This window comes from Saimiri boliviensis, chromosome 11 (assembly GCF_048565385.1).
Source record: "Saimiri boliviensis isolate mSaiBol1 chromosome 11, mSaiBol1.pri, whole genome shotgun sequence".
In the NCBI taxonomy this organism is placed as follows: Eukaryota; Metazoa; Chordata; class Mammalia; order Primates; family Cebidae; genus Saimiri; species Saimiri boliviensis.
The window spans coordinates 42,272,988-42,296,804 of NC_133459.1; the positions used below are offsets into that span (position 1 = coordinate 42,272,988).

Consider the following 23,817-nt stretch of genomic DNA (forward strand, 5'->3'; position numbering starts at 1 on the left):
AACAGGATGCGATTTGAGGGGACTCGGCATGACTGGTGCATCCCGGGGTTGGAACGTGGGTGCGTGACTGCGAGTGTCCACATGTGGGGGACCCGGGGGTTCGCTTTGCCGTAAACGCAAACACCGCGGTGCATGTGCGAGGCTCTGCAGTGGAGCCTGAGCCCGGCCGGCTAAGGGCGTGGCATGGGGGAGGGTTGCTCGCCCTCGCTGTGGCGGGAGAGGGGGTGTCCCCGCCTAGAGCGCTGAGGCTGGGGGCCTACCACCAGGTCTTCTCCCAGCTCCACCTCTGATGTAGCTATGTGACCTTGAACAGGTGTCTAGATGTCTAGATTTCTCTAAGGCCGTGGTTGCTAATGTACCTCATAAGACTTTGGTAAAGATGTAAAGCATTTTAACGTAGTACCTGGAACCTAATAAATGCTCCTTACTATCCCTCATACCTGGGTCTCAGTCCCAGTTGTTGATGGGTTTGGAGTGATCATGTGACATCAGCTGAGGAGTTGCCCAGGTCTTCAGCCTGAGTGTTCAGGCCTCAGTGGACCCAGCTCATGCAGGTGCCTGTCAGGGAAGCTGGTCAGTGTGCCAGTTTGGCTGATAGGTCAGACACCAGGATGCCCCGTGCTCCGCCGGCCCAGGCACGTGGTGGGTATCAGGAAAGGGCTGCTGTACTTGGCTGTGTTTGAATGTTCCAAGGCGCCTGGGCAGGAGAGAAGGAAGAGGCAGCAGTGCGTCGCTCCTGAGGGGCTGGAGCCGTCCTGTGAGACCCACTTCCCTCCCTGGGTGGCAGAGTGGCAGCCTTCCGAGTGCTGCCTAGAAGCCTAGTTGGCACAGGGGACTGGCTTTTGGGTCCCGCTGTTTTATGGACGGCTCTTCACACATGCTGGTTTTAGGCTCTGGCGGCGGTGCCTGAGGGATGATCTGAGCCAAGGACAGAGCCACTGAGGGTGTGATAATTGAGGGAGGAAAATTAATTGTCCTTAATTTGGCGTAAATCCCAAAGACCTTCCCCGTGTAAGGAATTCAGAGTAGATTCCGAAACACGCGGCTGCACACATTTGTACTTCCCTTCCCTTCCCTATCTGTGGGTAGAGATGGAGGCCACTTGACTCCTGGAGCCTGACTCTAGCAGGCTGTGGCCACATCCTCCGCATGAGCTGAGCAGTTAGGAATGAGGTCTTAGAAGAACTAGACTGGTGCCCTGGAGGTCAGGATGGCCCTGGCAGCCCTGAGTGTCCCCAGCTCTTGGGGAGAGGAGCCCTGCACCTCATGGAAGCAAGAGCAGCTGGGCCAAAGGAGGCTGTTCCACTGCCTGGTGCATCCCAGTCCTCTTCATTTCCGAGCTCCTGCCCTTCTCTTGCCACTGTTTAACGTTTTACTTTTAAAAATCAAAGCTGAAAGGGCACTTTGGGATCATATTTACAGCCAAGGAGACACTGGGTTTATATCCAGAATTTCTAGGGCTACAGGTGGGGAAACACACAGCCAGCTCCCAGGAAAGGCTGGGGTAGCAAGGCCATGCTGGGAGTCCTACTGCTCGCTAGCCTGAGACCCCTGCTCCAGATGGGCCACAGTCCCTTTGGGATGCCCCTGGCAGCTGGAGCCTTGGGGAGCACCCCCTGGGGTCTGGCAGCAGGTAGGTAACTTGCTCCCACCTGTTGAGGTTCCTCCAACTCCCTCTTCACCTGCCTACCAGTTGCTCTCCTCAGGTCTCCAAGAGGCTCCAGGGAGGGCTAGTTTCTGCCAGCCTTTAAATTATTCACATCTGAGGATGCCATGTGCCTTTTTTCTGGCATAGAAGCCTGACTTCCCTTGGCACATGTGGGAACATGTGCTGGGCTTGTGGAAGGGAGGTACAGAATGTTGCTGGTCTCCTCCATCATGAGCCCAGCTCTCCCTACGGAGGAGACAAAGGACGCATTTCCCCTTGCCCCACATTCGTTGTGCCTGGTGTCCACACTGGGAGAGAGGCTCTGCTGAGACCTTGAAAAGGCTTGGTGGTTTGGTCCTATTGGGAAGGGCCTGTCACCAGCCTAAGATGGAAAAGGGAGCTCCCAGCTCTAGTCTAACTATCTGTCTGCCCCTTACTAGTTACACCAGCTAATATTCACTGGGTGTGAATTCTGCATCAGATGCTCCACAACACCTTGCATACATGATCAGATACAATCCTCACAATTGCCTTGTGAGGTGGGCCCTTGAACCCTGTGTACAGATAGAAGCAGAAACAGAGAATGAGTAACATGCCAGGCGCTAAAGCTAGTTCATGGTGAAGGTGGGAGTCCCATTTGGTCTACACCAGTCCCGAGCCTGCCCTAGCTTTTCATGCTTCCAAGGAGTGGGGAGTGGATAGCGTTGCCCCACCGCCCTTCAGGGCAGATATGGGAGCCCATGTGTAATGGGAATGGGTTTGCTGCTGACATCTGTTCCTGTGACTCCATGGCAGTGACTCCTCTGTGAGCCGCCAGCCCCTGACAAGCTGGGAGAAGGCAGCCAGGAAGGGGCTTTGCCTCCCCCTACCAACTTTTGATGTCTTTAGAGCTTTTTAATCTCCTTTGCCTCTGCATGCACAGACATGGTCCCCAGCCCTGACCATGACTCCCAGGGTCGATACTGAGTGAGGGAGAAAGGTCAGGGTCAAGGTTGAAGTAGAAAATAGGTCAAGGTCAGGATGAGAGTTAGAAGGGGACCATTGGTAGGGCTGGGGGTGTCCAGAGTCAGGGCTAGAGACCAGGCGGTGCCATGGTCAGCTCTGCCATGTGACAGAGCTGAAGGCTGGATGGAGGAAACACTGTGTGTGTACGGACAGGGGAGAGGGGGCTGGACAGCACAGGGGCCCTCAGACCGAGCTTTGGCTGTTCGATACTATGTGAGCTCCCCGCTAGCCCTCCCACCCACTGCAGCCCAGCATCCATCCCTACAGGGCTTTCTGCTGTGACCAGCAGAGCATCGATTCTCGTTCTTCTCAGGGCCTGGAGAGATTAAGTGCTGACACCTTCAGTCTGAGGCATTGCTTCTCAGAGCTGGAAACTCCCTGACATGGCAGGGATGGGCCCCACTGCAGCCTCTGCCCTGCCAAAGAGGCTCAGGACCCTGGTTCCTCACATCAGGGTAGGCTTCACGCTTAGAAGTCAGGGCTAGGGGAGTGGAATCTTAAGGGCCCTGGCAAACCTGGAGCTGGGGAAGTTACCCCCAGAAGGGTTCTCGGGGGCAGGCAGAGCCAGCTCTAATACACACATTTCTCTTTGTCTGCAGAGGAACAGCTGCCCCCTGGGTTCCCTTCCATCGACATGGGGCCACAGCTGAAGGTGGTGGAGAAGGCACGCACAGCCACCATGCTATGCGCCGCAGGTGGAAATCCAGACCCTGAGATTTCTTGGTTCAAGGACTTCCTTCCTGTAGATCCTGCCACAAGCAACGGCCGCATCAAGCAGCTGCGTTCAGGTGAGCAGAGGGCAGGGGTCAAGGGGCCATGCAGACCTCAGGACAAGGGTCTTGCCAAATCCCAGCATAGCCTACCCTCTTGGACCTGTGACCCTCCAAGGCTGACCGGAGGGCGCCCGGTGGGGTGGACTGGGTCTTACTGCAGGTGTGCCTGGCCCAGGGAAGAGAGCTTGTGCTTGGCTGTGCCTCTTTACCCTCTTGGGATTGTCAGACTTCAGACTTTGGGCCAGTTTGCCCCTCTCAGCACATGTGATGTGCCAATGTGGTAGACTCTTTGAGGGTGCTCTGTGGATGTCCATCTTCCTCCTTCCCTGTAGTCTGGCCTGAGACAGGGCTGATGGGTGATGCTTCTTGCCTCCTCAGACAGCAGGGCTTAGATGGGAGAAGAGGCCAAAGGTGCCTGATTCTTTAGGCTTCAAAAGGCTGGACCTCAGGTGCCTGAAGCCAAGGGGACTTGCTGTTGTCCCTCAACAACCAGAGCCACCTGTCTCCTCTGGATGTCTCCGTCGAGCCAACTCGAAGCCCTGGAAGCAAGGATGCCATTGTGCAGGAGGGAGGTGTCGCCCATTGATCGATCTGCCTGTGAGGCTCCCGCCAGGATAATTGATTCAGTTTTTTGTGGGAACAGAGCAGGCGGGAAAAGAGGTTCAGAATCAGCTTGGCTGCATTCTGCCTCTGCTGCCAGCACAGCCTGGACCAATAGTCTTTGCTTCAGAAGCCCTCCTGCTAGCTATGGGATGGTGGGCCTCCGGCAGGATGGCCAGCGCCGGCCAGAGCTCCTGCTGCCTGTCAGCTGTGATGTCAACACTGAAAAGCAGGACATGACTCCTGCCCCTTTCAGAGCCCTGCAGGCTTCAGAGGTACCCTGCCACTCCCTGAGATGCCAACCCCTCCCCATCAATTCCCATCAGGCACACAGCCCCTCGGTGCCCAGCAGGAGGAGGGAGAGACAAGCTGCCCAACAGGGCAAGATTCTGGCCCCAGCTACGGCCGCCTGAGACAGCCTATGAAGTGTTAGCTCATTTAATTTAATTAAAACTCAACAAGATGGAGGCAGCTGTAGTGCAGTTAATTAAAACAGCCATAATCAAGGCAGCGAACGGCCGGCTGTGTTTGTGGCCGCTGCCCAGCGCTGCACAGAGGCCGGCATGGTTCGGCTCCTCTGCGTTTCCTCACGGTTCCCCCAGGCAGCTCCCAGGCAGCCAGACGCTCCTCCCTGCAGTCCTGGGCCCCTCCCTGGAAACACATGGACTTGTCTGGCAGCAGCTCTGGGAAGACTCACTCACACGTTGGTTCAAGTAGTATTTATGCAGGGCTCGGGGTGCCTGGCCCTGGGCCACCGCCTTCTTGACTGTCAGTCCGCTGGATGCCACTCAGGCCCCATCCTCCTCATCCTCTCAGCAGCAGCTAACATTCCTCCCTCCTTCCCAACCACTCTCCCATTTTTTCCCTAACCTCCCAGGGTTCTGTCTCTTGCGACTTCCCTCTTCCTAGTGCTCCTTCCCTCTAGCGGCATCTTCCCTTCCTTCAACCAAGGAGCCTGGGAGCCCTGCCTTTGCCCCATGGACACAGCCTTGCCTGGGATGAGCTCACCCCTCCTAAAGTTCCAGCTGCCATCTCCTTACCTGCAGCTCTAGCTTCAGTCTTTCCAGCCCAAACCTCTTGCCTGAGCTCTAGATCCAAAAATCAGTCTGCCTTCTGGTTGTCACCCTGACCAGTGATGACCGATGACCTTCCCAGACAGCCACACTCTCTGTAAGTGGCAGCCCCCAACCTAAGGAACGTGGCTCTCAAGTTGGTTTGATTTGAGAGCTCTCAGATTTATCACCCTTGTGGCTCTCAAATTGGTCCCCTGTCACCTCCTGCTGTGTCAGTCCTATCCCAGGCACCAGACACTGTTTTCCCTGCCTCCAGGCCCTCCCGAGAAGCCATCGCCCTGCAGGCCAGGTTTGCTGCTCACATCCTGCCCGTGCTCTGACTACCTCAGTGGTGTCTCCTTGCCTGCCTGGTCAAGTACACGCCCCCGCATCTCATCGGGTTCTGGCCAACACCACTTACCCCCTCTCTGGCCTTGGTGGCTTAACTTTTTCATGTGTCAGTTTTCTCATGTTTGAAAAGGAGTTACAGTAAGCAGTGAGTGAGACAATGGCAGTCAAAGCTTGAGTTGGCAGCCTGGCCTCTGGTAAGGGCTTCATGGAGCTCTTTCTATTTTCTGTGCCCCCGACCCTCCTAACACCGAGCCATGCTGGCCTGTCCTTGGTCCTTGACCACCTCAGGCCCTCTGCTCACCTTCTGGCTGCTCCACTTGAAAGCCTCCACCCTGCCCAGCCTCTGGCCGCTTCCTCAGGCCTCACCTTGCTTTACGTTGTCACCATCTGGGTCCTGTTTTGTTCAGCTGGGCCTTGCAGGGAGGGCCTGGATCTGACCCCACTTGGTGAGGTCAGCTGTAGGACAGATCTTCTGAGCTCTTGAGTGAATTTATGAACTTGACCTTTGGCCCTTGTCCCTGTAGAGCAGTATCTGCTCTAGTGCTCCTGCTTTCCAGGACCAAGGAAGACTTCCTTATTTGACTTTTCCTGCCACCTGGAAATTGTGACCTAAGGGTCGTGGGCCCAGGGTCCAGCTCCTGGGATGGAGCCAGGTGGCACCTAAGGGGCCTCAACCATCCCACCTCTGCAGTAACAACTGGGCTCTCTCCCCTCCCTGCCTGACCTGGCCTAGGACCCTTGGCCTCAGTTGCTGCTGTCTTTATCCTATTATCATCTAGAAGGGTGCTGAGGCTATTCCGTGCACATGGCCCGTCATGGAGTGGACTCAGGCCCCTGAGCACTCGGCTGTTTCCAGGGACCTTCACGGGTTTACGCATCACTGACAGTTTACAACAGAGCTTTCCCCCTTTTTGTTGCAGCTGATTCTCTTATAACCCTGTGAAGTAGGACAGGCTGTGATTACCATGCCTCCTTCACAGCTGAGTTATGGGAGTCACTTGGGGTCACACAGCGAGACTCGGCCTAGGAGCTCCCCTGGGAGATCACCCCGGGACCTAGTATCACACATAGCAAACCTGGGGGCCTGAGGAGCAGCTGACCCTGCTGGGCTTCAAAGCTGCACATTCCCAGTTTCTCCAGACCCCAGGCCCCTGCTGACCCAGTACCCAGAAGTCCTCCACCATCTGTCACCCAAGCCACAGCACATCTACCCAGGCATGCCCCCCACCCCAAAGAAGGAGCTGGACAGGAGGTAGCTGGCAGCACGCACTGCCCAGATGTGAGCTCTGCTCGGCAGGCCTTTTCTTCTCTGTAGTGACGTGACCTGCTGCTAAAACCGCCTCCTGGAGAATTTGAACTTCAAATCAGGGTAGGCCCAGGAGGAACAGGAACAAGCTTGGAGAGTGGAAATGGAGTCGTGAGCAGGGGCTCAGAGCTCCTGCTGGGTCCTGAGAGGAGGTGTTGGCCGCAGGAGATTCCTGCACTCCTGCTGTGGCCGGAGCATGTGAGCTGTCATCCTTTGTGGAGGACAGCCTAACTCACTGAGTCCATGTGCTCATCCAGAGAGCAGCCTCCTCCCCACCCCCAGCACCCTGAGGTGAAACCTGGGGGTCTAAGAAGAGATGCAGCATCTCACTGCCGGAGGAGGCCTGTGGGTAGGATGCAGAGGGCTTGCAGCCCATCACCCTGCTGGCTGGCCCCAGCTCTGGCTGAAAGAGCCTGTCCCCACCCCACCCTGCTCTACCATCTGCTGGGCCTGCCAGGAGGGCGCACTGCCAGTGCGTGCTCACAGCTTCCCTTTGGCCCAGAGCACCCTGGCACCTCTTGGGCGTGAGCACACCTCTAGGGATGCTGACTCCTGGGCCCCATCAGTCCCCCAAACCCATCTTGTGAAATCTAAAAGGTAGATTCTCTGTTCGGTGGGGAAATTACTGTTAGGTTCTTTCAGAACAGGTTAGGTTCTGGAAGAGCTGAGGTCAGGAGTGAGGGGTGCCAGTCCTGGATCATGTCCACTGCCCCCACCCACCACTGAGCCCTGGCCTGGATGATGGGAAATCAGCATTGTCAACTTTTTAGTCTCAGGGCCTCTACTTGTAAATATCAGAGAACATCAAAGAGCTCTTGTTTGTGTGGGTTGTTTTTATTGATATTTACCATATTAGATATTAAGACTGAAATTATTTTAAAATATTTATTAATCCATTTTAAAATAATTTAAAAACTCATTGTAAGCATAAATAACATTTTTTTGATGAAAAATAATTATATTTTCTAAAACAAAAAAATTTACCAAGGACATTGTTTTACCCTTATTACAAATCTCTTCAATTTGGGGCTTTATAGGAGGCAGCCGGATTTTCCTAGCTACTTCTGCATTTGGCCAGTTGTGATAGCACGTGTCACGTAGCCTCTGAAAAACTGTATGTTCCTGAGAGAAAAGAGAGTGCATAAAGCAAATAATTTCTGAATATTATAAAAACAATTTTGACCTTGTGGACCTCCTGGAAAGGTCTCAGGAGGTCCCGGGACCACACTTGGGAGAATCACTGTGCAGATTCTCTCATGTAACCTTCATTCCCAAGTCCCAGCCTATGCCCTGTCCCCTGCCTCTGCATCTGCAGGACTGACAGCCTCATCCTGTGGGCAGGCTATGAGTTAGATGGGCCTGGTCAGGTCCTTCCACTTTACTTACAGGCTAGTGTGACCTTGGGCTTTGGGCAATTCCCTGAATCTCTCTCAGCCTGCTTTCTCATTTGAACTTAAAGATGAAGAATGCCTCTAGGTGTTGTGAAGTCCCATGAGACAGGGATTGACGATGGTTTTTCTGCACACTTGCCAATCCCTGGACGTGGGCAGGAAGAGGGCAGTGGGGCAAGGTAGATAGAGCTGGACCTGGGCCCGCCTATGGGCTGCTTACTCCTCTGGGGGAGGCATTGGTTGCACAGGGGGGCTTGAGCCTTGGAGAAGGTACCTGTTGGGGACGAAACCTGCCCAGACCCCATAATAGGCCTGGATATGGAGGGTGAGCACCTGGCCTTCTGGGTTACCAACCCTCAGGGTTATAAGGTGCAGAACAGGCAAAGGGTGGGCACTGGTCTCCACCTCTTGCCAGCCAGGCCAAAGGAGGGAAGCTCAGTAGTCCCCCAGTTTTTAGCAGGATTGAGTGGGTGTTCCTAGGGAGTCCGCCCCTGGACCGTGAGTTTGCTGCCCTACTGCCCGTTCTGCTGGGCTGGGCTGCGTGTTGTGGGAGGCCCAGTGTGCTAGGAGCCCATGGCAAGCCCTCCCTTCAGCCTCTGTCCTGTCTGCCTTAACACCAGGCTCTGTTTTGGTAAGTGCTTTGTTTTGGAATCTTACCCACTGGTGGGATCTGGGTGGCCCTGTGGGGTGGGTTTGCTACCTCTTTTCTTTACCTTTCCCCTCCATCGTCCCAAGCCAGTGGGGTCTGAAGGAGTCCTGACTCACCTCCCTGATTCCCATCAGCCCCAGCAACACTGCACCCCCTCCTTGTCCTCAGAGCAGAGCCAGTGACCTGAGACACAGCTTCACTGACACTCAGCCTGGCTCTGCCTGGCGCTTGCTCACACATCATCCGCGTCGGCCTAACTCAGGCCTCAGTTTCTCCATGTATTTAAGGCCCTTTCTTATGTTTTATTTTACCTGATTTGGCTTTGTGTGGCTTTCCTTCCTTTTGTACTAATGCTTCTCTCTGATCTTATTTGCATTCAAATTACCTCGCCAGGTGGTTCACCAATCAGAGGTAAGAATGCTGTCCGTGCCTCTCGCCACACCACGCCTTGCCACTGCCGTCACCTCCACTCCATCCCGTCCAGTCTGTCACCTCCCCATCCCCATCCCAACCTTTCAGCCTCCTCATCTCCAGCTCCAGCCCCCCAACACCACCGGCCACCACACACATCCACTCTCAGTCATTCCCTCCTGTGGACTCATCCATTGCCAAGTCTGAATTGTGGAGATACTCGCCGAGCCCCGCCCTGGACGGCAAGCCCTGCTGCCCAGGCCTTCCAGGCCATCCCCACAGAAGGGACCCCATCAGCTCCCACCGTGAAGCTTAGCCTGTCCCCAGGCTTCTGTAGACAGAAAAGCTTCCTGTGAGTTTAGGCCAGACCAAGCCTTGCCTTTTCTCTCGAGTCTTCTCTTTTGAGGGGACCTCAATTACTACTTGACTTTCCCTTTAGAATCCTGGCTCTGTACTGTAGTAGAATGAGGACCATCCCTTCAGCCCGGCAAGGATTAGGGGGAACATTCACTTAAGACTTCCGTGTAGGTGCTGGGATGACAACAGGGAGGTAAACAGGCCCTTGGGTAACTCCACCACCTGACCTCTCCGCGCAGACTCCCCGCTGGGCTGCCTCCACGAAGCAGGGCCCTGCAGCCTGCAAGTTAAAAGCACAGGTTTTGGACTCAGGAAGATCCGGGTTCAAGTGTGACTTACCACCTTTCTGATCTTCAGAAACTCAGTTCGTCTCTCAGAAGTGTGTTTCCTCTTTAAGTTGGGGCACGGCCACCTGCCGCACAGGGTCATGAGAATTCGAGGGAAGGAGGATGTGGAGTGTCTGGCGGAGAGCAGACACCTGTAAAAATGGTGGCTTGTCTGTTCACATCATTTTCTCCCCAGTTCTTTCAGTATTACTCTGTGGGCATATCTAGACCTTGAGTGCTCAGGACCAGGATGGTCTCAGGGAAGAGCAGCTCCCTCCCTGGGTGGTATCTTGCCCATCACCCTGAGGCTGGCTCTCGCTTCACCTGGCAGCCCTCCAATCCCCCTGCCCATCCACTCAGCCTGTGCTGACTCTTTCCTGTCCCGGCTGCTGGTCCTGATGTTGGTTCCATATTTGGGGGGTTCTGTATGCAAATAGGCACCCGGTCCTTGTTAGGTCTCCTGACCACTCTTAGGCTCTTGTTGCAGAGGAACCTCCTGTTTTCTGGGTCAAAAATTTCACCGAGGCACCACTTTCTGCCCCAAGTCTATGGCACTAGCCACCAAATCTTCCCCCACCCCACCTGCCTCTCTGAGCTGACCTTAGTGTCGCCTCTCCCAGTCAGGGGCCTGAACCCCACCTGCTCGAATGAACGTTTTCTCTAGCAGCGTCCATCCATCCCATAAGCATGACCTGTTGGGTACCCATCAGGGCTGCTCTTGGAGGAGCTGGGTATTTGGCATGTGCACTGGGCCCTGATGTTCCCTGGCACCTCGGGGAGGGCTGAGGCGGCACCACAGAGGCAGGCTGGTCCTGCGTTTGTGTCCTCCCCTCTTCCTTCACCTCCAGCTCCCAGCCCCTCCTGCTGCCCTGGGTTAGATGGTGGAAGAGGGACGTCAGGCACTGAAGGGACTATAGGTCAGGTCCTGGGTGGGCCCCAGCCGTGAGAGCATGACTTGGAACTCTTCCTCTGGCTCCTGTCCAGTCCAGGCGGGGGGTCTGGCAGGTTCTGTCCGTGTCCTTTGTGGGTGTGATTGTCCATCAGCCTGGGCCCTGGGAAGGTAGGGGCTGTCAGGTCAGGCTGGCTGTTCTGTGCCGGAGGTGGTTTTGTCAGACTGTGTCCTGTGGGGGTTCTTAACTGTTGAACTGTCCTGTGTGGCTGTAATTGTCTGTTGGATTGTTCCAGGGAGGGGTGTGCTGCCTGTGCTCGGGGGTGTTTCTGTCACAGACAGCTTGCCCAGTGTGCTTTCACAAGCAGTTTTTTCAAGTGTTTATTGGTGGGGCCAGGGGATGGCCAAGTTGAGTGGGTCTGCCCCAACCCTGCCACTCTGCCTTGGCCTCCCCGACCTGGACCTGTCAGAACTGGCCTCAAGCCCAAGATTCCTCCACCCTCTGTGAGGGTCCTTTTGCTGCCCACCACAATCCTGGCTCCTGTCTGTCCGTCTGCGGCCGGAGCAGCCCCTCAGAGCACTGGCCCGAGTGGGAGCTCCAGCCTCCATTAGCCTCCTGAATTATGCAGGAGCCGTGGTGGGTCGAAGCACTTTAGCAGGACCAGGCTGAGGAGAGGAGCCGGAATGGGTGGGGCCGGCGGGGAGGGGGTGGAGTGCGAGGGGAAGATGGTGCTGGGAGCAGAGGCTGCTGGGCACCAGACCCCCAGGGCATGCCCATTCCTTTCTGGTGGGCGGCACATTCTCAAGCTCCAGCCTGAGGAGGGCGTGACGTGCTTGTGAATCCCAGGCCCGCCGTTCTGCAGTCTGCTCCCACACCTGGCTCTGACGGGCCTACCGGGGCTGTAGGGCTGGGAACACTAAGCGGGACGTTGATTGGGAAGCAGGCTCCAGTGCTGACTGGCAGGAGTGTGGTGGAAACTGAGTGGAGCAGGGGGTTGGGATACTACGGTTCCTGGCAGAGCAAAGACAGGTCTTGCTGGACTGTGTGGGGGACATGGGATTGTGCTCCAAAGCACAACCCTTGGTTCTAGTCAGGAGGCCACTGGGCTCATCGGCAAGAGCTTTCTGGAAGCAGCATGGGTGCCAGAGTGTGGCTTGGAAGAGCTTTGACATCTGGTCAACATCAGCCACAGGTGCTGTCAAGACCCCTCCCCGTGTTCCAGGCCATACTTAACATGGGCCATGCCTGAGCTCTTGCTTCATGTCCCCACAGGTGCCTTGCAGATAGAGAGCAGTGAGGAATCCGACCAAGGCAAGTACGAGTGTGTGGCGACCAACTCGGCAGGCACACGTTACTCAGCCCCTGCGAACCTGTATGTGCGAGGTAAGGACTCGGGCAGTACCTGGCCCCTGTCACTGCGGAGCTGTGTTGCACCTGACGGGCTTGCTGCTCAGAGCCCTTGGTGCAGACCCGCAAGGGACTGCCGTAGGTCCAGTTTCTCCTCCTTCCTGCTTTCTGCAGCGGCGATAGCAGCAGCAGCAGCAGCAGCAGCAGCAGCAGCAGCAGCTCCCACTGGGCAAGCTCCTGGTGTCTGCCACTACTTTGCTTTCCTTCCCTGCAGGCCCATGGGGAAGCAGCCACTCTTGGGAGCATTTGTATCTCTTGTAGGTCCCGCCGCATGGGCCCAGAGCCTCATGGGAATTTGGAGCCTTCTAAGCTGACTTCTTGGTGTATATGCGTGTGTGTGCCCATGCAGGCACGCTTGTCTGTGTGTAAATGCATGCACGCCTGGCCTGGCTTTCCTTTAGTATGTCCTCCTGCCTGCCACAGCACGGTGGGCTCCAGAACCACCCTGGCTCTGGGCTTTGGGGCAGTCAGACCTCAGGAATGGACCGGGCCAGGTGAGCCTATCCTCTGGCCAGGTCTGCCTGGGGCCTTCCTGGAGGACCCCTTGCGTTCAGCTGCGAGCCCCCATGGTTATGTTGCCTTGGGTGAGCACCTGTTGTGTTCTAGGTATTCCTTGCTGGGAGCAAGTGGACAATGTGCTTTCCAGAAGTCCCAAGTACCCAGCAGGGAGGGGCCTGGGTTTTTCCAGTCTCTGCTATGCTCACAGCCTAAGGGTGACGAAAGTTGGCCACATTGCCCTTTCCTGAGAACACACTGGGTCTGGCATACACATGCCCAGGAGGGGCCCTGGGAGCCCTTCTACCCTCACACTGTTCCCTCCTTAGCCCTCCTGCATAGGTGGATGTCATTAAAAGTTAAACTGTCTCCACCCAGGGCATGTGTAAAGGAAAGTGGACGTGGCTCCTTGCAATGATGGTTCCATCACGCCACACGCTTAGCACAGCTTCCTGAAGGCTGTTGTCTGATTCGCCAGCCAGTACACTCCATGGGTGATGACGGTGCCCTGTCCCACTCTTTGAGGCCATATGGTCAGACTTGCTTACTCAGAGCAGAGAGAATTAGGCTGTCAACCAAAACAAGGGGTTGCTATCTGTCTGGGGAGAGGGTGGTTCTGGAGAGGCCACAGATTGCCAGCCCATTTGGTGACCAGTTGAGCTGCAGAGGAGCTATTCATGGTGGGCAAATTGTCCCTCAAAGACTATGAACGATGCTTCCTGGGGTTCAGGGGCATGGGTGGGAGGTTCCCTCGCTTACTGTCAGGTGTCTTGCTCATCAAGGCTCAGGCCCCAGGTCAGCTCAGCTGTCTGCCGGAACAGGAGCCCAAAAACTTCCCAAATGGCCCAGAGGAGTGGAGTTGTAAATGCCACAGCCTTCGCCCCACCTTGTCCCAGGCGGAGTGTCTGGCAGGCACGGGGGCTGTCGAGTCCACTCCAACAGAGGAGCAGCTGGAATGACCCTTCTCAAAGACCTGCCTCCTCCGACCCTGACTGTCCCAAATGCTGTGCTCTCCAGAGCTCTGCTCCCAAGACTGTAAGGTCAAAAGTGTGGCAGTTCGAGGCCTCAGCAAGGAAGCCTTTATCTGCATGTGGCTGCACCAGGAAGAGGAAGGGCCCAGCCAGAGCCACTGTCAACCCAAGCCAGCTGCAAGGGCGTGACCTGTGGGCACATTTCCTAGGGCAGAGCTACAGGAGGCAACATGAGGCAGGAGAAGGCCCAGACGTAGATGGACCCCTGAATTATTCTCTTGGCTAGGCAGCATTCTCTGAAGTCACAGTTACACTGGCCCTAGCCCTGGAGGCAGAGCAGTGGGTCTCTTTGGAGATGAGCTGAGCTCACTGCTGTGGCTGGCAGCTCGGGCACTGCCCAGGGAGCTCTTACGTACAGCCCCTTGGAGCATCCCTGTCTGTGGGGCTCCCTGTTTACACGTGATAGACTCAGGCAGGGCCCTGACTGGCTCCTGCCATGGCCCATCCCCTACCCCTACCAGCTCTTCCCGAATCTACTCTCCTGGCTCCATCCTCATAGGCCTTTTGGTAGGAAACACAGGGGTTCCTTTAGTTCCAGGCCCACTTCCCAGGGACTCTAGAACAGCCAAACCTCTGACTTCTCTTGTCTCTATCACAGACACATACAACGTTCCTGTGGGCCCTGATATCTCAGGACCAGTTCTAAGCTCTCCTCACGACCTGCCTCATATCTAGACCCTATCAGAATCTACACCCACCCTGTTTTGCCAAGAGCAACCTGCCCCATAGTTCCAGGATAGGCCCTACTGTCATAAGGACAGGACTTCTGTACACCTGAAAGGCTCTGCTCCCTGGATCCCTTGCCTCTGCTGCCCCCACCCCTCCTCATCTCATGCCTGGCAAAGCCCCTGCCTTCTGCCCTCAGCCATACTAGGGGCCCTTCAGCCCCAGGGCCTGGGGACAGCCTGTGCTGGGCTGACCACCAGCTTTGCGTCCTGAGCTCTGCTTGGATGGCCATGGAGGAGCCCTCAGTGCTGGCCTGCACCCCATCCATCTCCCAGCAGAGCAGCTTCGAGGTTTCCTCCCACGGCAGGCTCCTGAGCCTCAGCCAGGTTGGCGTGGGCCCTGGCCCTGGGCTTCTCAGCCGCAGCACTGTTGGCATTTTGGGCTAGATGATTCTTAGTTGTAAGGGGCCATCCTGTGCCTTGTAGGATGTTTAGCAGCATCTCTAGCTTTCCAGATGCCAGTAGCACCCCTCAGTCAAAACCAGCATAGCCACATGTCACCTGAGGGAAATACTGATAGTTTCCCGCTGTCATTGTCTTCACCCGTCTGACTCTCTTCTCCTGTGTCCACTGGCTTCGGGGTTTAATCTCCTCATCAGATTTAGCTTCAGTGTCTACCTCACATCTCCCTTCTGTCCCCCAAACTCTCAGGGGTCCCAGTGTCTCTCCCAGGCCATGCGGCTGCTACATTTGATGGGACAGTACACATGAAACCCGACGTACTGCCAGGCACGCAGGAAGCACTTGCTAGTCAGTAGCCTCTGTGGCCGTCCAGATAGCGCTGTGGGGGGATGTGTCATCCAGTTACATCTGACTTTGTTCACAGTTGCCCGCAGCTCCACCCACAGTCTGGCAGGCCCAGGCATGCTGGGTGGGCCAGCGCCTTTCTCCGTCACCACCTAACTCTCTCCCTGAGTGACTCATTCTCTCCTTCCATCCACAGCTCTCTGGGTGTACAGCTGCTGGGGCCAGGGTGGAGCCCTGCCCTCCTCAGAGCCTGGCCTACCTGTGCCAGGGCTACCAGTCTTCCCCCTTCTCTCCAGGGACCTGGCTGCAGGGTCACCACTGTCTAAAACAGGAACAGTACCTTTCTCCCCACAGGTGCCCAGACGTGCTCCTCACGCTGGTGGTGTGTGTATTGGTGGGGCCTTCCCCAAGGTGGCTGGGCTCTAGTGGCTTGTGTACCTCGGCAGGTTTGTGGGCTGGGTGGGCCTTAACCCCAGAGCCCAGTCCACAGGGTCTGTCTGAGCTGTGGGGTGTGTGTGAGGCATGGGGGCCTGCCTGTGCCCCATTTCCACCCACCCCAGCCCCACTCTCAGCCCTCCTGGCATCTGCTGGCGGGCCTCAGCCCTGTCCACCATGTCCTCCATGAGTCCTGAGTCTTTTGTGAGCGATGTGGTTCGTGTGCTCCCGTGTGCATGTGTGTGCGCGAGGGGGCACAAGAGTCTTGTCTCGCCTCCATGCTGTGTGGGCAGATGAAGGTTGGCCTGTTTTTACTCTCTCTGTGTTTCTCCTTGTCTTTTTTTTATTCCCTCCTCATCTTCATCGCACTCTGCCATCAACCCAAACTCTCATCTCTCAGATCAGCGAGAAGGTTGGTCCTTTTCACTTCTTATCCATCTACAGTTCGCCCGTCGATGGGACACGCCCGTCAGTAGGGCCCAGCGGGCTCGGTCAGCTCCCTCAGGCTTGCCGCAGCCGTGCCTGTCCGCCAGTGTCTTGTTTGGGCCGGCGGGCAGGCAGGACCAGGGGTGGGTGGGCAGCCCCTTGACCTGCATGTTCCTGCTGCTTGAGTCCCTGGTGCACTATGTATGTGCATGTCCCCTTAGCCTGGCTCCCCAGCAAGGGCGGTGGGTCGGGCATGCTGCATGGCATGACACTGCACCCCACCTTTGCACCCAGGCCAGGCCAGCTGTCTGATCCAGGTGGTGCTCAGGGATGGTTGTGGGGGGCTGTGGTCAGAGAGAGGTGTAAGAGCTGTAGTGGTTTCTGTGCACCTGTGGGACCTTTCACCGCCCTCCTCTCCTAGAGACCCAGGCTCAGCCGAAACCACTGAACATGAAGGGAAGAGGCTAGAGTAGGCTGTCCTCCCAATATCCTGTGGCACAGGGCAAAAGTCCTGCAGTGTCTACCCTGTCCTTGAGGCCCTCAGGTTCTCCATCAGGGCTCAGTGGGGCAGCCAGCCCTGGTCTGCCTCAGGGAGCTTGGTGTCCATGGCATAGGGTGAGTAGCGTCATCTTGGCGCACTGAGGGAAGTTTCCCATAAGGTTGTCTTTTCCTTTTCCAGCCAGATCCAAATTAAGATCCTCCTACCTGCCCCAGGCCCCTCTGCCCAAGCTTCCAGCTAGCTCCCGTGTCTGTCTGAGGGTGGAATTTATTTAGTCCACCAGCCAGCTAACTGACATTCCTTAGCCTGGTACTTTGCATTCAGACTCAAGTTGCTTCTACCTGGAGTGACTAAATGGTCAACTGCAACTTAGCAAGGTCTTGTAGGAGCCTGCTGGTGGCCCTTGACTCAGCTACTGGTTGGGAAGAGTTTCCTGGAGACTGTCCTTTAACCCGTTACAGAGCAGACCTGTTTAGGGCTTGGTCTTCAGCCCCACCCTTGGAGCCAGACCCCCACCCCTGATGCTGGGGTTGGCAGCAGGGGCTAGTGGTCATTCATCTATCACATGGTCTGTGTGGTCAGAGGAGACTCACCTGTCCACTGGGCTTTGGGGGTTCAGGGTAGAAATGTAGGACAGGCTGAGCGCCAGGGAGCAGACCCAGGCCATCCTGGTTCCCTCTGACACATCCTCTGTGGCTCGAGTTTCCTCTGTGAGGGTGAGGGAGCCAGTCGAGAGGAGGGCTGCAGCCTCGGCTCAGATATCAGCCCTGAGCATCCATCCTGTGCACTCCTGAGCTCTGGGGCATTCGTTATACCATTTTGCTGACTGGGCAGATCTGCCGGGGTCTTCCGAAAACAGTCATCGGCAGAGACAGCCCCCAGCCCACAGCGGCTCCTTCCACATCCCTTCCTCCAGCCTCCTGGTCCCTCGTCCCCACCCTTCCCCCACCCCACCCCACCCTGTGGTCCCACCAAAAATGAGCACATGCACAAATATTTAGCAGGAAGGCAGAAAGGAGTTTCTAAGTATTCTGGGGGGATTTGCCGGGCTGGTAATTTGTTTGGTGCTGATAATTGCATCTTACATTTTTCCAGCTTTACTTAAAACTGTGTGCCGGGTATGCCGGCATTTAATTACTGCTCTGCGGCAGCCACAAGGTTATTTATTAAAGAGTTATTTTATCTTGATACAGTGGATCCTGCCCCTCATCCCCTCCTTAATGTTGTGTTATTTTCATCAGAGAAATTTCCCCTAGTGAATGCAGATTGCGGGGCTGCCCCCTGCAATTAGGCTGTCACTCCACTGAATGCTGATGCCTCTGGGCGCCGCACCGCCCTATTATAGGGGGTTGTCAGCGCAAATAATTAGACTTAAAAGTTACAGCTGAAATATAATCCAGAAATGGCAGGGCCCTGTTTTGGAAATTGTCTATAAAATGTCAGCACTAAGGATGCACGGGGAACAGTAATAGACCGGCATTGTTGGAGCCTAAGATTAGACCCTGAATGCATTTTTCCCAGCTCTAGTTTTTCCTTCCCTGCTGTTGCTTCTGTCAATAGACTGTCCAGGGTGAGGCCTGCTCCTTTTCGGGGCCTGTGCCTGCAGCAGTGGGCGGAGGATGGTTGGGGCTGCTGCAGTGAGACGCCAGGCACTCCTGCCTATTGGCACGGGGGTGGCTGTCTGGGCAGGTCTAGGATGCAAGGCCCCATTCGTACTTGGGATCCCAGGAGGTTGTCACTTGCCTCTGTTTCCCCCACTCTTCCTCTGTAGGCATACCCTGACCTCCCTCACAAGGAAAATGTCTCAGCTACAGGGAAGTGTCTGCATGGCTGAAGCCCAGGGTCCTTGTGAGAGTGAAGGTGGTGCACCCAGGAACCTCTGGCCCTGAGGCCCTTGCCTGGCATTACAGATGACCCTAAAGGCCACTGTTGACCTCTCACACTCATCCCTAGCCCCTGGAGTTCTCCCTGCCACCCACATCTAAGAGGGAAAAAAATAAACGCAACTATTTTGTGTTCCTGAAGCGCCTCAATTTCCTAATAGCATCAGGAGTTGGAGGCTCTAGAAGGCATGGCTCAGGGCATTGGCCTCATCTCCAGGGCTGATCCATGAGGTCTGCCTTTTGGCCTGAAGACCCTGCCCTCCAGGGACTCTTTAAGGGTAAAGTCCAGTCAGGTGTCTAGGTTGGTGCCCAGAGTTTATTGGCCTAAGACCTACTTCCTTCTGCTGGGGCTCTTTGTCCTGGTAGCCAACGACCTGATTAGGCCCCAGGATTCCACCACTGCTAGGGTAAAGCCTACAGTCGTGACCTCTCCCCTGACACAGGCTGTCTAAGTGCCATCCTTATGCCTGCTGGAGTAGCTTCCTCTCCTTCTAGCCTCTGCTAATTCTGATGCTTCTGCCCTTCAATAAAGAGTTTCTGGGTCTTTTTTTTTTTTCAGGCCTGTCAGCAAGGGCTCAAAAGTTTTTCATCACACCTACCAATTCCTACTATGTGTGGCTTGGTTTTAAATCAGTTCCCTTGACTATGAATGGGAGGTGATAGCATCTACAGCATGGAAACCTTCTGTACCTAGTAGGTGCTTAAGAATAGCTTCCCGCTGGGCGCGGTGGCTCAAGCCTGTAATCCCAGCACTTTGGGAGGCTGAGGCAGGTGGATCACGAGGTCAAGAGATCGAGACCATCCTGGTCAACATGGTGAAACCCCGTCTCTACTAAAAATACAAAAAATTAGCTGGGCATGGTGGCGTGTGCCTGTAATCCCAGCTACTCAGGAGGCTGAGGCAGGAGAATTGCCTGAACCCAGGAGGCGGAGGTTGCGGTGAGCCGAGATTGTGCCATTGCACTCCAGCCTGGGTAACAAGAGCGAAACTCCGTCTCAAAAAAAAAAAAAAAAAAAGAATAGCTTCCCTTCCCATGAAGAGAAGGAGACGGGGCACCCACTGGCCAGGAGGACAGGAGAGATTTGGTTCATTAAGGCTGCTTCTCTGTGCTGTCCCCAGCCCCCTTCTGTGGCAGGCCTGGACCTGATCTGCAGGCAGACCTACCTGCCTGTGCCCGTCCCTGAGGCTCATCTCCAGAGCAAAGGAAGGGCACACACCGCCAGGCTGTGTGGTGGTCCTGGCTGAGCCTCCTGCTCTCACCTTGAACCATTTAGGGAGCATGCTCAGAGAGTCCTCTGTTGCCATGAAACACTGCCAGCCATGCCCCGGAATCCACCTGTTCTGCCACAAGAACTGACTGTGCCATGCTGTCATCATTGGTAGAGACTCCTGGCACTAGAACAGATGACAGAAACCCACTTATGCCAGCATAAGCAAAACAAGGAACTCTTGTGTTACAAACCTGAAAAATGTAGTAGACTTGGTGTTGGGCAGGGTGAGATCCAGGGACTTAAGTAGGCTGACCAGGCATTCGTCTGTCTTTGTCTCTGAGCTCTCCTCTCCTCTGTCGACGTCTTTGTTCTCAAGCAGCTTTTCCTGTGTGTTGGAAGAAGCAATCCCCAGCTGCTCTAAGCTTAGCTACCTCAGTAGAGAAAAGGTCGCTTTTCTAATAGTTTCTGCTGCAGAAGTCCAAAAGCTGTTTCTCCACAGTCAGATGTTGGCCACACACCCCATGTACCAAGAATGGGGGTAGAAGTGGCTCCCTAAAGAAAATGGGGATGCTGATTGATTTGCGGAGAAGGCAGAACCCTGAATGTCTACAAGACACTCTCATGCCCTAGGTGAACCTGAGGCACAGATCCAGCCCACAGGCACCGGTCAGGCCTGGCCTGCTCGGGTGCGGGCAGTGTTTGGGCTCTGTCTGGAGCACCGAAGTAAGGCAGGCTGTGGAAGGAGTCGAAGCAAGTACTAAGTCAGGTAGGGTCTCATAGGCTGGGCGGAGTCATCACTGGGAGCCATACAGGAGCTTGTTGAACGGGGAGTGGTATCAGATTTGCACCAGCTGTTTGTGGAGGGCCCATGAGCAGGAATTGAGGCAGGGGACCAGGCAGGAGGACCAAGGCAGAACCCATTACAGCAACCCAGAGAAGGACGATGGCGGCTTGGACTTTGGTGGTGACAGTTTCCTGTGTGTCTGGAGAGAAATACATGGATTTGAAAAGTGTTTTAGACCACCCTGCCGACAGGACCTGGTGACTTGCTGAATGTCTTATATCTGGGCCTCAGTTTTGACCCCTATATTGTGAGGTCAGACGTTGGACCGGGTGGTCTCTGCAGTTGCTTCTAGCTCTGGTTCTGTGACTTGGGGCTGTGCGAGCCGCATAGTCTGGTGCTTATAGTGGAGATGCTCCCGATGTGGTGCTGTGGGATCTTTGCATGTCTGGGCTCCCTAGCGAGGGTCCTCAGAGACCAGTGCTCTCAGCAGCGCTCTCAGGTACTGACTAGCCTACTGCCTGCCTCCTTTGGCCCCGCGTGTGAGAGTGCCCGTGTAGGACACACCCTGGCCTCTGCACACCAGCTGCATGGCCCATCTGCATGCCAGGCATGCCTGTCCACGGCTGGGTCTTGTCACCTCCCTTCCCTCTGCATGCGCCTGCGTCTGTGCCTCGCTTACAGCTTCAGGGGGGTGGTTTTAGACTGTACCCTGGACTGAGAAGCTCAGAACAGCTTCTAGCCAGGGGAGTCCAAGGCTGGAGGCTGTGGCCAGGCACAGCCACCCCTCCTCCCCTTGAGACCCTTGTTTGTTGGCGCAGGAAGCCGTCTGTTCGGCGCCCTCATCATGTTACTGCCATCGTCATGCCCATCCTGCCCGCGGACCACGTCCCTGGCCTGCCCTGACCCCTGCCACTGCCCAGCCCTCCTAAAGGCAGCAGCCCCTTTGCTTGGGTTCCCAGGTTGTGCCCTGAGCATGGCTGAGACCCGGGCAGGTAGCCCTTCCACTTCCCTTATTTTTTTTGCCATTGGGCCATGGCCTGGAGGGGGAGGCAGTGACTCCACAGCAGATGGCTGTGTCCCTCTGGACTGACCTTCTGCCCCTCCCAGCCATGCTCTGAGGACCCTCCACCCTAGGGCCTGCTTTCTCTCCCTGGTGCCCCAGCCAGGAAGGAGGTGGCAGAGATGAGCCCTGGAGGACAACCTGGGTTGTGGTCCTGACCAGGCCTGGCTTGTACTGAGTCCCTGTGTGACCCTGGGCAGATAAGACCTTCCTGGGCCTCAGCTTCCTAGGCTATATATTGGGAGCTTGGTTGCAAGATCTCTCATTGTGTTCCAGACAGTCCCTCAGTGTGGGAGCCACTTCTAGGCTGAAGTGGGTGGGGTAGGAGTTGATGGTGAGCTGGGGTCCGGCGGTGCCACCCCTCCTGTCTCTGACCGTGGGTTTAGCTCTGACCAGAGGGGCTTCATGGATGATGGGCCCCTGCCCTTCCATGCAGCCGCATGTCCTGCCCGGCCTGTGAGTGCCTCTCTCCCTCCTCCTGCAGTGCGCCGCGTGGCTCCTCGTTTCTCCATCCCTCCCAGCAGCCAAGAGGTGATGCCAGGCGGCAGCGTGAACCTGACATGCGTGGCAGTGGGTGCGCCCATGCCCTACGTGAAGTGGATGATGGGGGCCGAAGAACTCACCAAGGAGGATGAGATGCCAGTCGGCCGCAATGTCCTGGAGCTCAGCAATGTCGTCCGCTCTGCCAACTACACCTGTGTGGCCATCTCTTCGCTGGGCATGATTGAGGCCACAGCCCAGGTCACAGTGAAAGGTGAGTGTGGCAGGTGCTGTGACCAGTGCCCTCCCCTGTCATCTAGGAAGTCCTGGTGGCAGGTGAACCCGAGCTGGCTGCCATGGACACAGGCATGGCTGAGGGATTCTTACCCTTTCCTGGGTGTCCCTGCCCTGGGGTCCTCCAGCTCTTAGAGGGAGGGACGGGTTTCCGTTAATGATTTTCTTAGCTGCCTTAATGATAATAGTTAAGGCATATTGAGTTCCTCGGGCAGACATCATGTTAGCAAGCACAGTTTATTTTGTTTTTTAATGTGTTATCCTGGGAGATAGGTGCTCTTATTATTTCCATTTTTCAAATGAGAGAACTGAGGCACAGAGAGGGTATATCACTTGCCCAGGGCCACACAAAAATAAGTGATAGAGCAGGGAATTAAACCCAGTGTGGTCTGGATCCATAGCTTACCCTTCTAACCACTACGTAGTACCAGACCTTCAGGTTTATAGCCTCCCAGCAAGAAGGATGTGGTAAAATAGCAGGGGGAAGTGGGTTCTCTCTGCCCGAGAGGAACAGGCAAACATACATTACACGTATGTTGCATATATATAATAGATTCTGGCTGGGCGAGTGGCTTACTCCTATAATCCGAGCACTTTGGGAGACCAAGCTCAGGAATTTGAGACCAGTCCGAGTAACATAGAGAGACCCATCTCTACCAAAAAAAAAAAAAAAAAAAAAAAAAATAGCTAGGCATGGTGGCACATACCTGTGGTCTCAGTTTCTTGGGAGGCTGAGACAGGAGGATCACTTGAGCCCATGAGGTTGAGGCTGTGGTGATGCAGTAAGCCATGATCGCACCACTGCACTCCAGCTTGAATGACAGAGGCAAGACCCTATCGAAAACAAAAAAAAGATTCCTTCCTGGTCTCCCTGCTTCAATTCTCAACAGCCTCTGATCCATTATCTATCTTGCAACTTGAGTGATCTTTAAAAACCGTAATTCAGGATCATGTCACTCCCTGTTAGGAAAGGGAGAAACGCTGTCCAGCGGCTTCCCGTTGGTTTTAGGACGCAGATCAGGGTCCTTACTGGGTCTCCCAGGGCCACTGGCCTCCCACCCTGTCATGCGCCAGCTGTGTAGACGCACGCTCCTTTCAGTTTCCCTTGCTCCTTGCCTAGCGCCTTCTGTCACTGGCTCCAAGTACCCCTCCAGGCCTCAGCTCAGTGATGCTTTCCTTCCCTCATCACCCCATCCAAGGAGATTCCCTGGATTTTACTTCACCTCAGCACCCTGATTCCTGCTGTCCTTGCACATGCCAGAATCATGAGTACGACCAACTCGTTTATTGATTATCTGTCATACTGAGGTATAAACTCCGTGAGCAGGGATGTGACTATGTGGCATTGTAGCCCCAGCCCCAGTGCAGTGTCTGGCATTGAGTGAGTGCTTGTTCATTATTTGTTGAACGGTTGTGGACTCGGGACCTTTCCACTTAAATTTCAGCCAAGCCACAGGGTCTGTGGGCCAGCAGCCCCATCACTTCCTAAAACTCAGAGCTAGTCCCTTAGGAAATACCTGCCTTTTCCCTGCCTATTACACATACTCTCTACCAGGTGGGCTCAGGTGACCTGCAGAGAC

General features: G+C 55.4%; 1 protein-coding gene across 18 annotated transcripts in view; it reads left to right on the plus strand.

The window, feature by feature from the left end:
- PTPRF (protein tyrosine phosphatase receptor type F) overlaps positions 1–23,817 on the plus strand; it is a 91,973-nt gene that overhangs the window by 34,874 nt on the left and 33,282 nt on the right. For 9 of the 18 annotated variants that reach the window (XM_074380674.1, XM_074380678.1, XM_074380684.1 and 6 more), the window contains exons 6-9: positions 3,253–3,441; positions 9,169–9,186; positions 12,032–12,142; positions 21,948–22,217. In XM_074380674.1, the coding sequence (XP_074236775.1) occupies positions 3,253–3,441; positions 9,169–9,186; positions 12,032–12,142; positions 21,948–22,217 (588 nt within the window). The remainder of the gene's footprint in view (positions 1–3,252; positions 3,442–9,168; positions 9,187–12,031; positions 12,143–21,947; positions 22,218–23,817) is intronic. The other 9 variants (XM_074380676.1, XM_039473478.2, XM_074380679.1 and 6 more) reach the window with 1 other exon arrangement.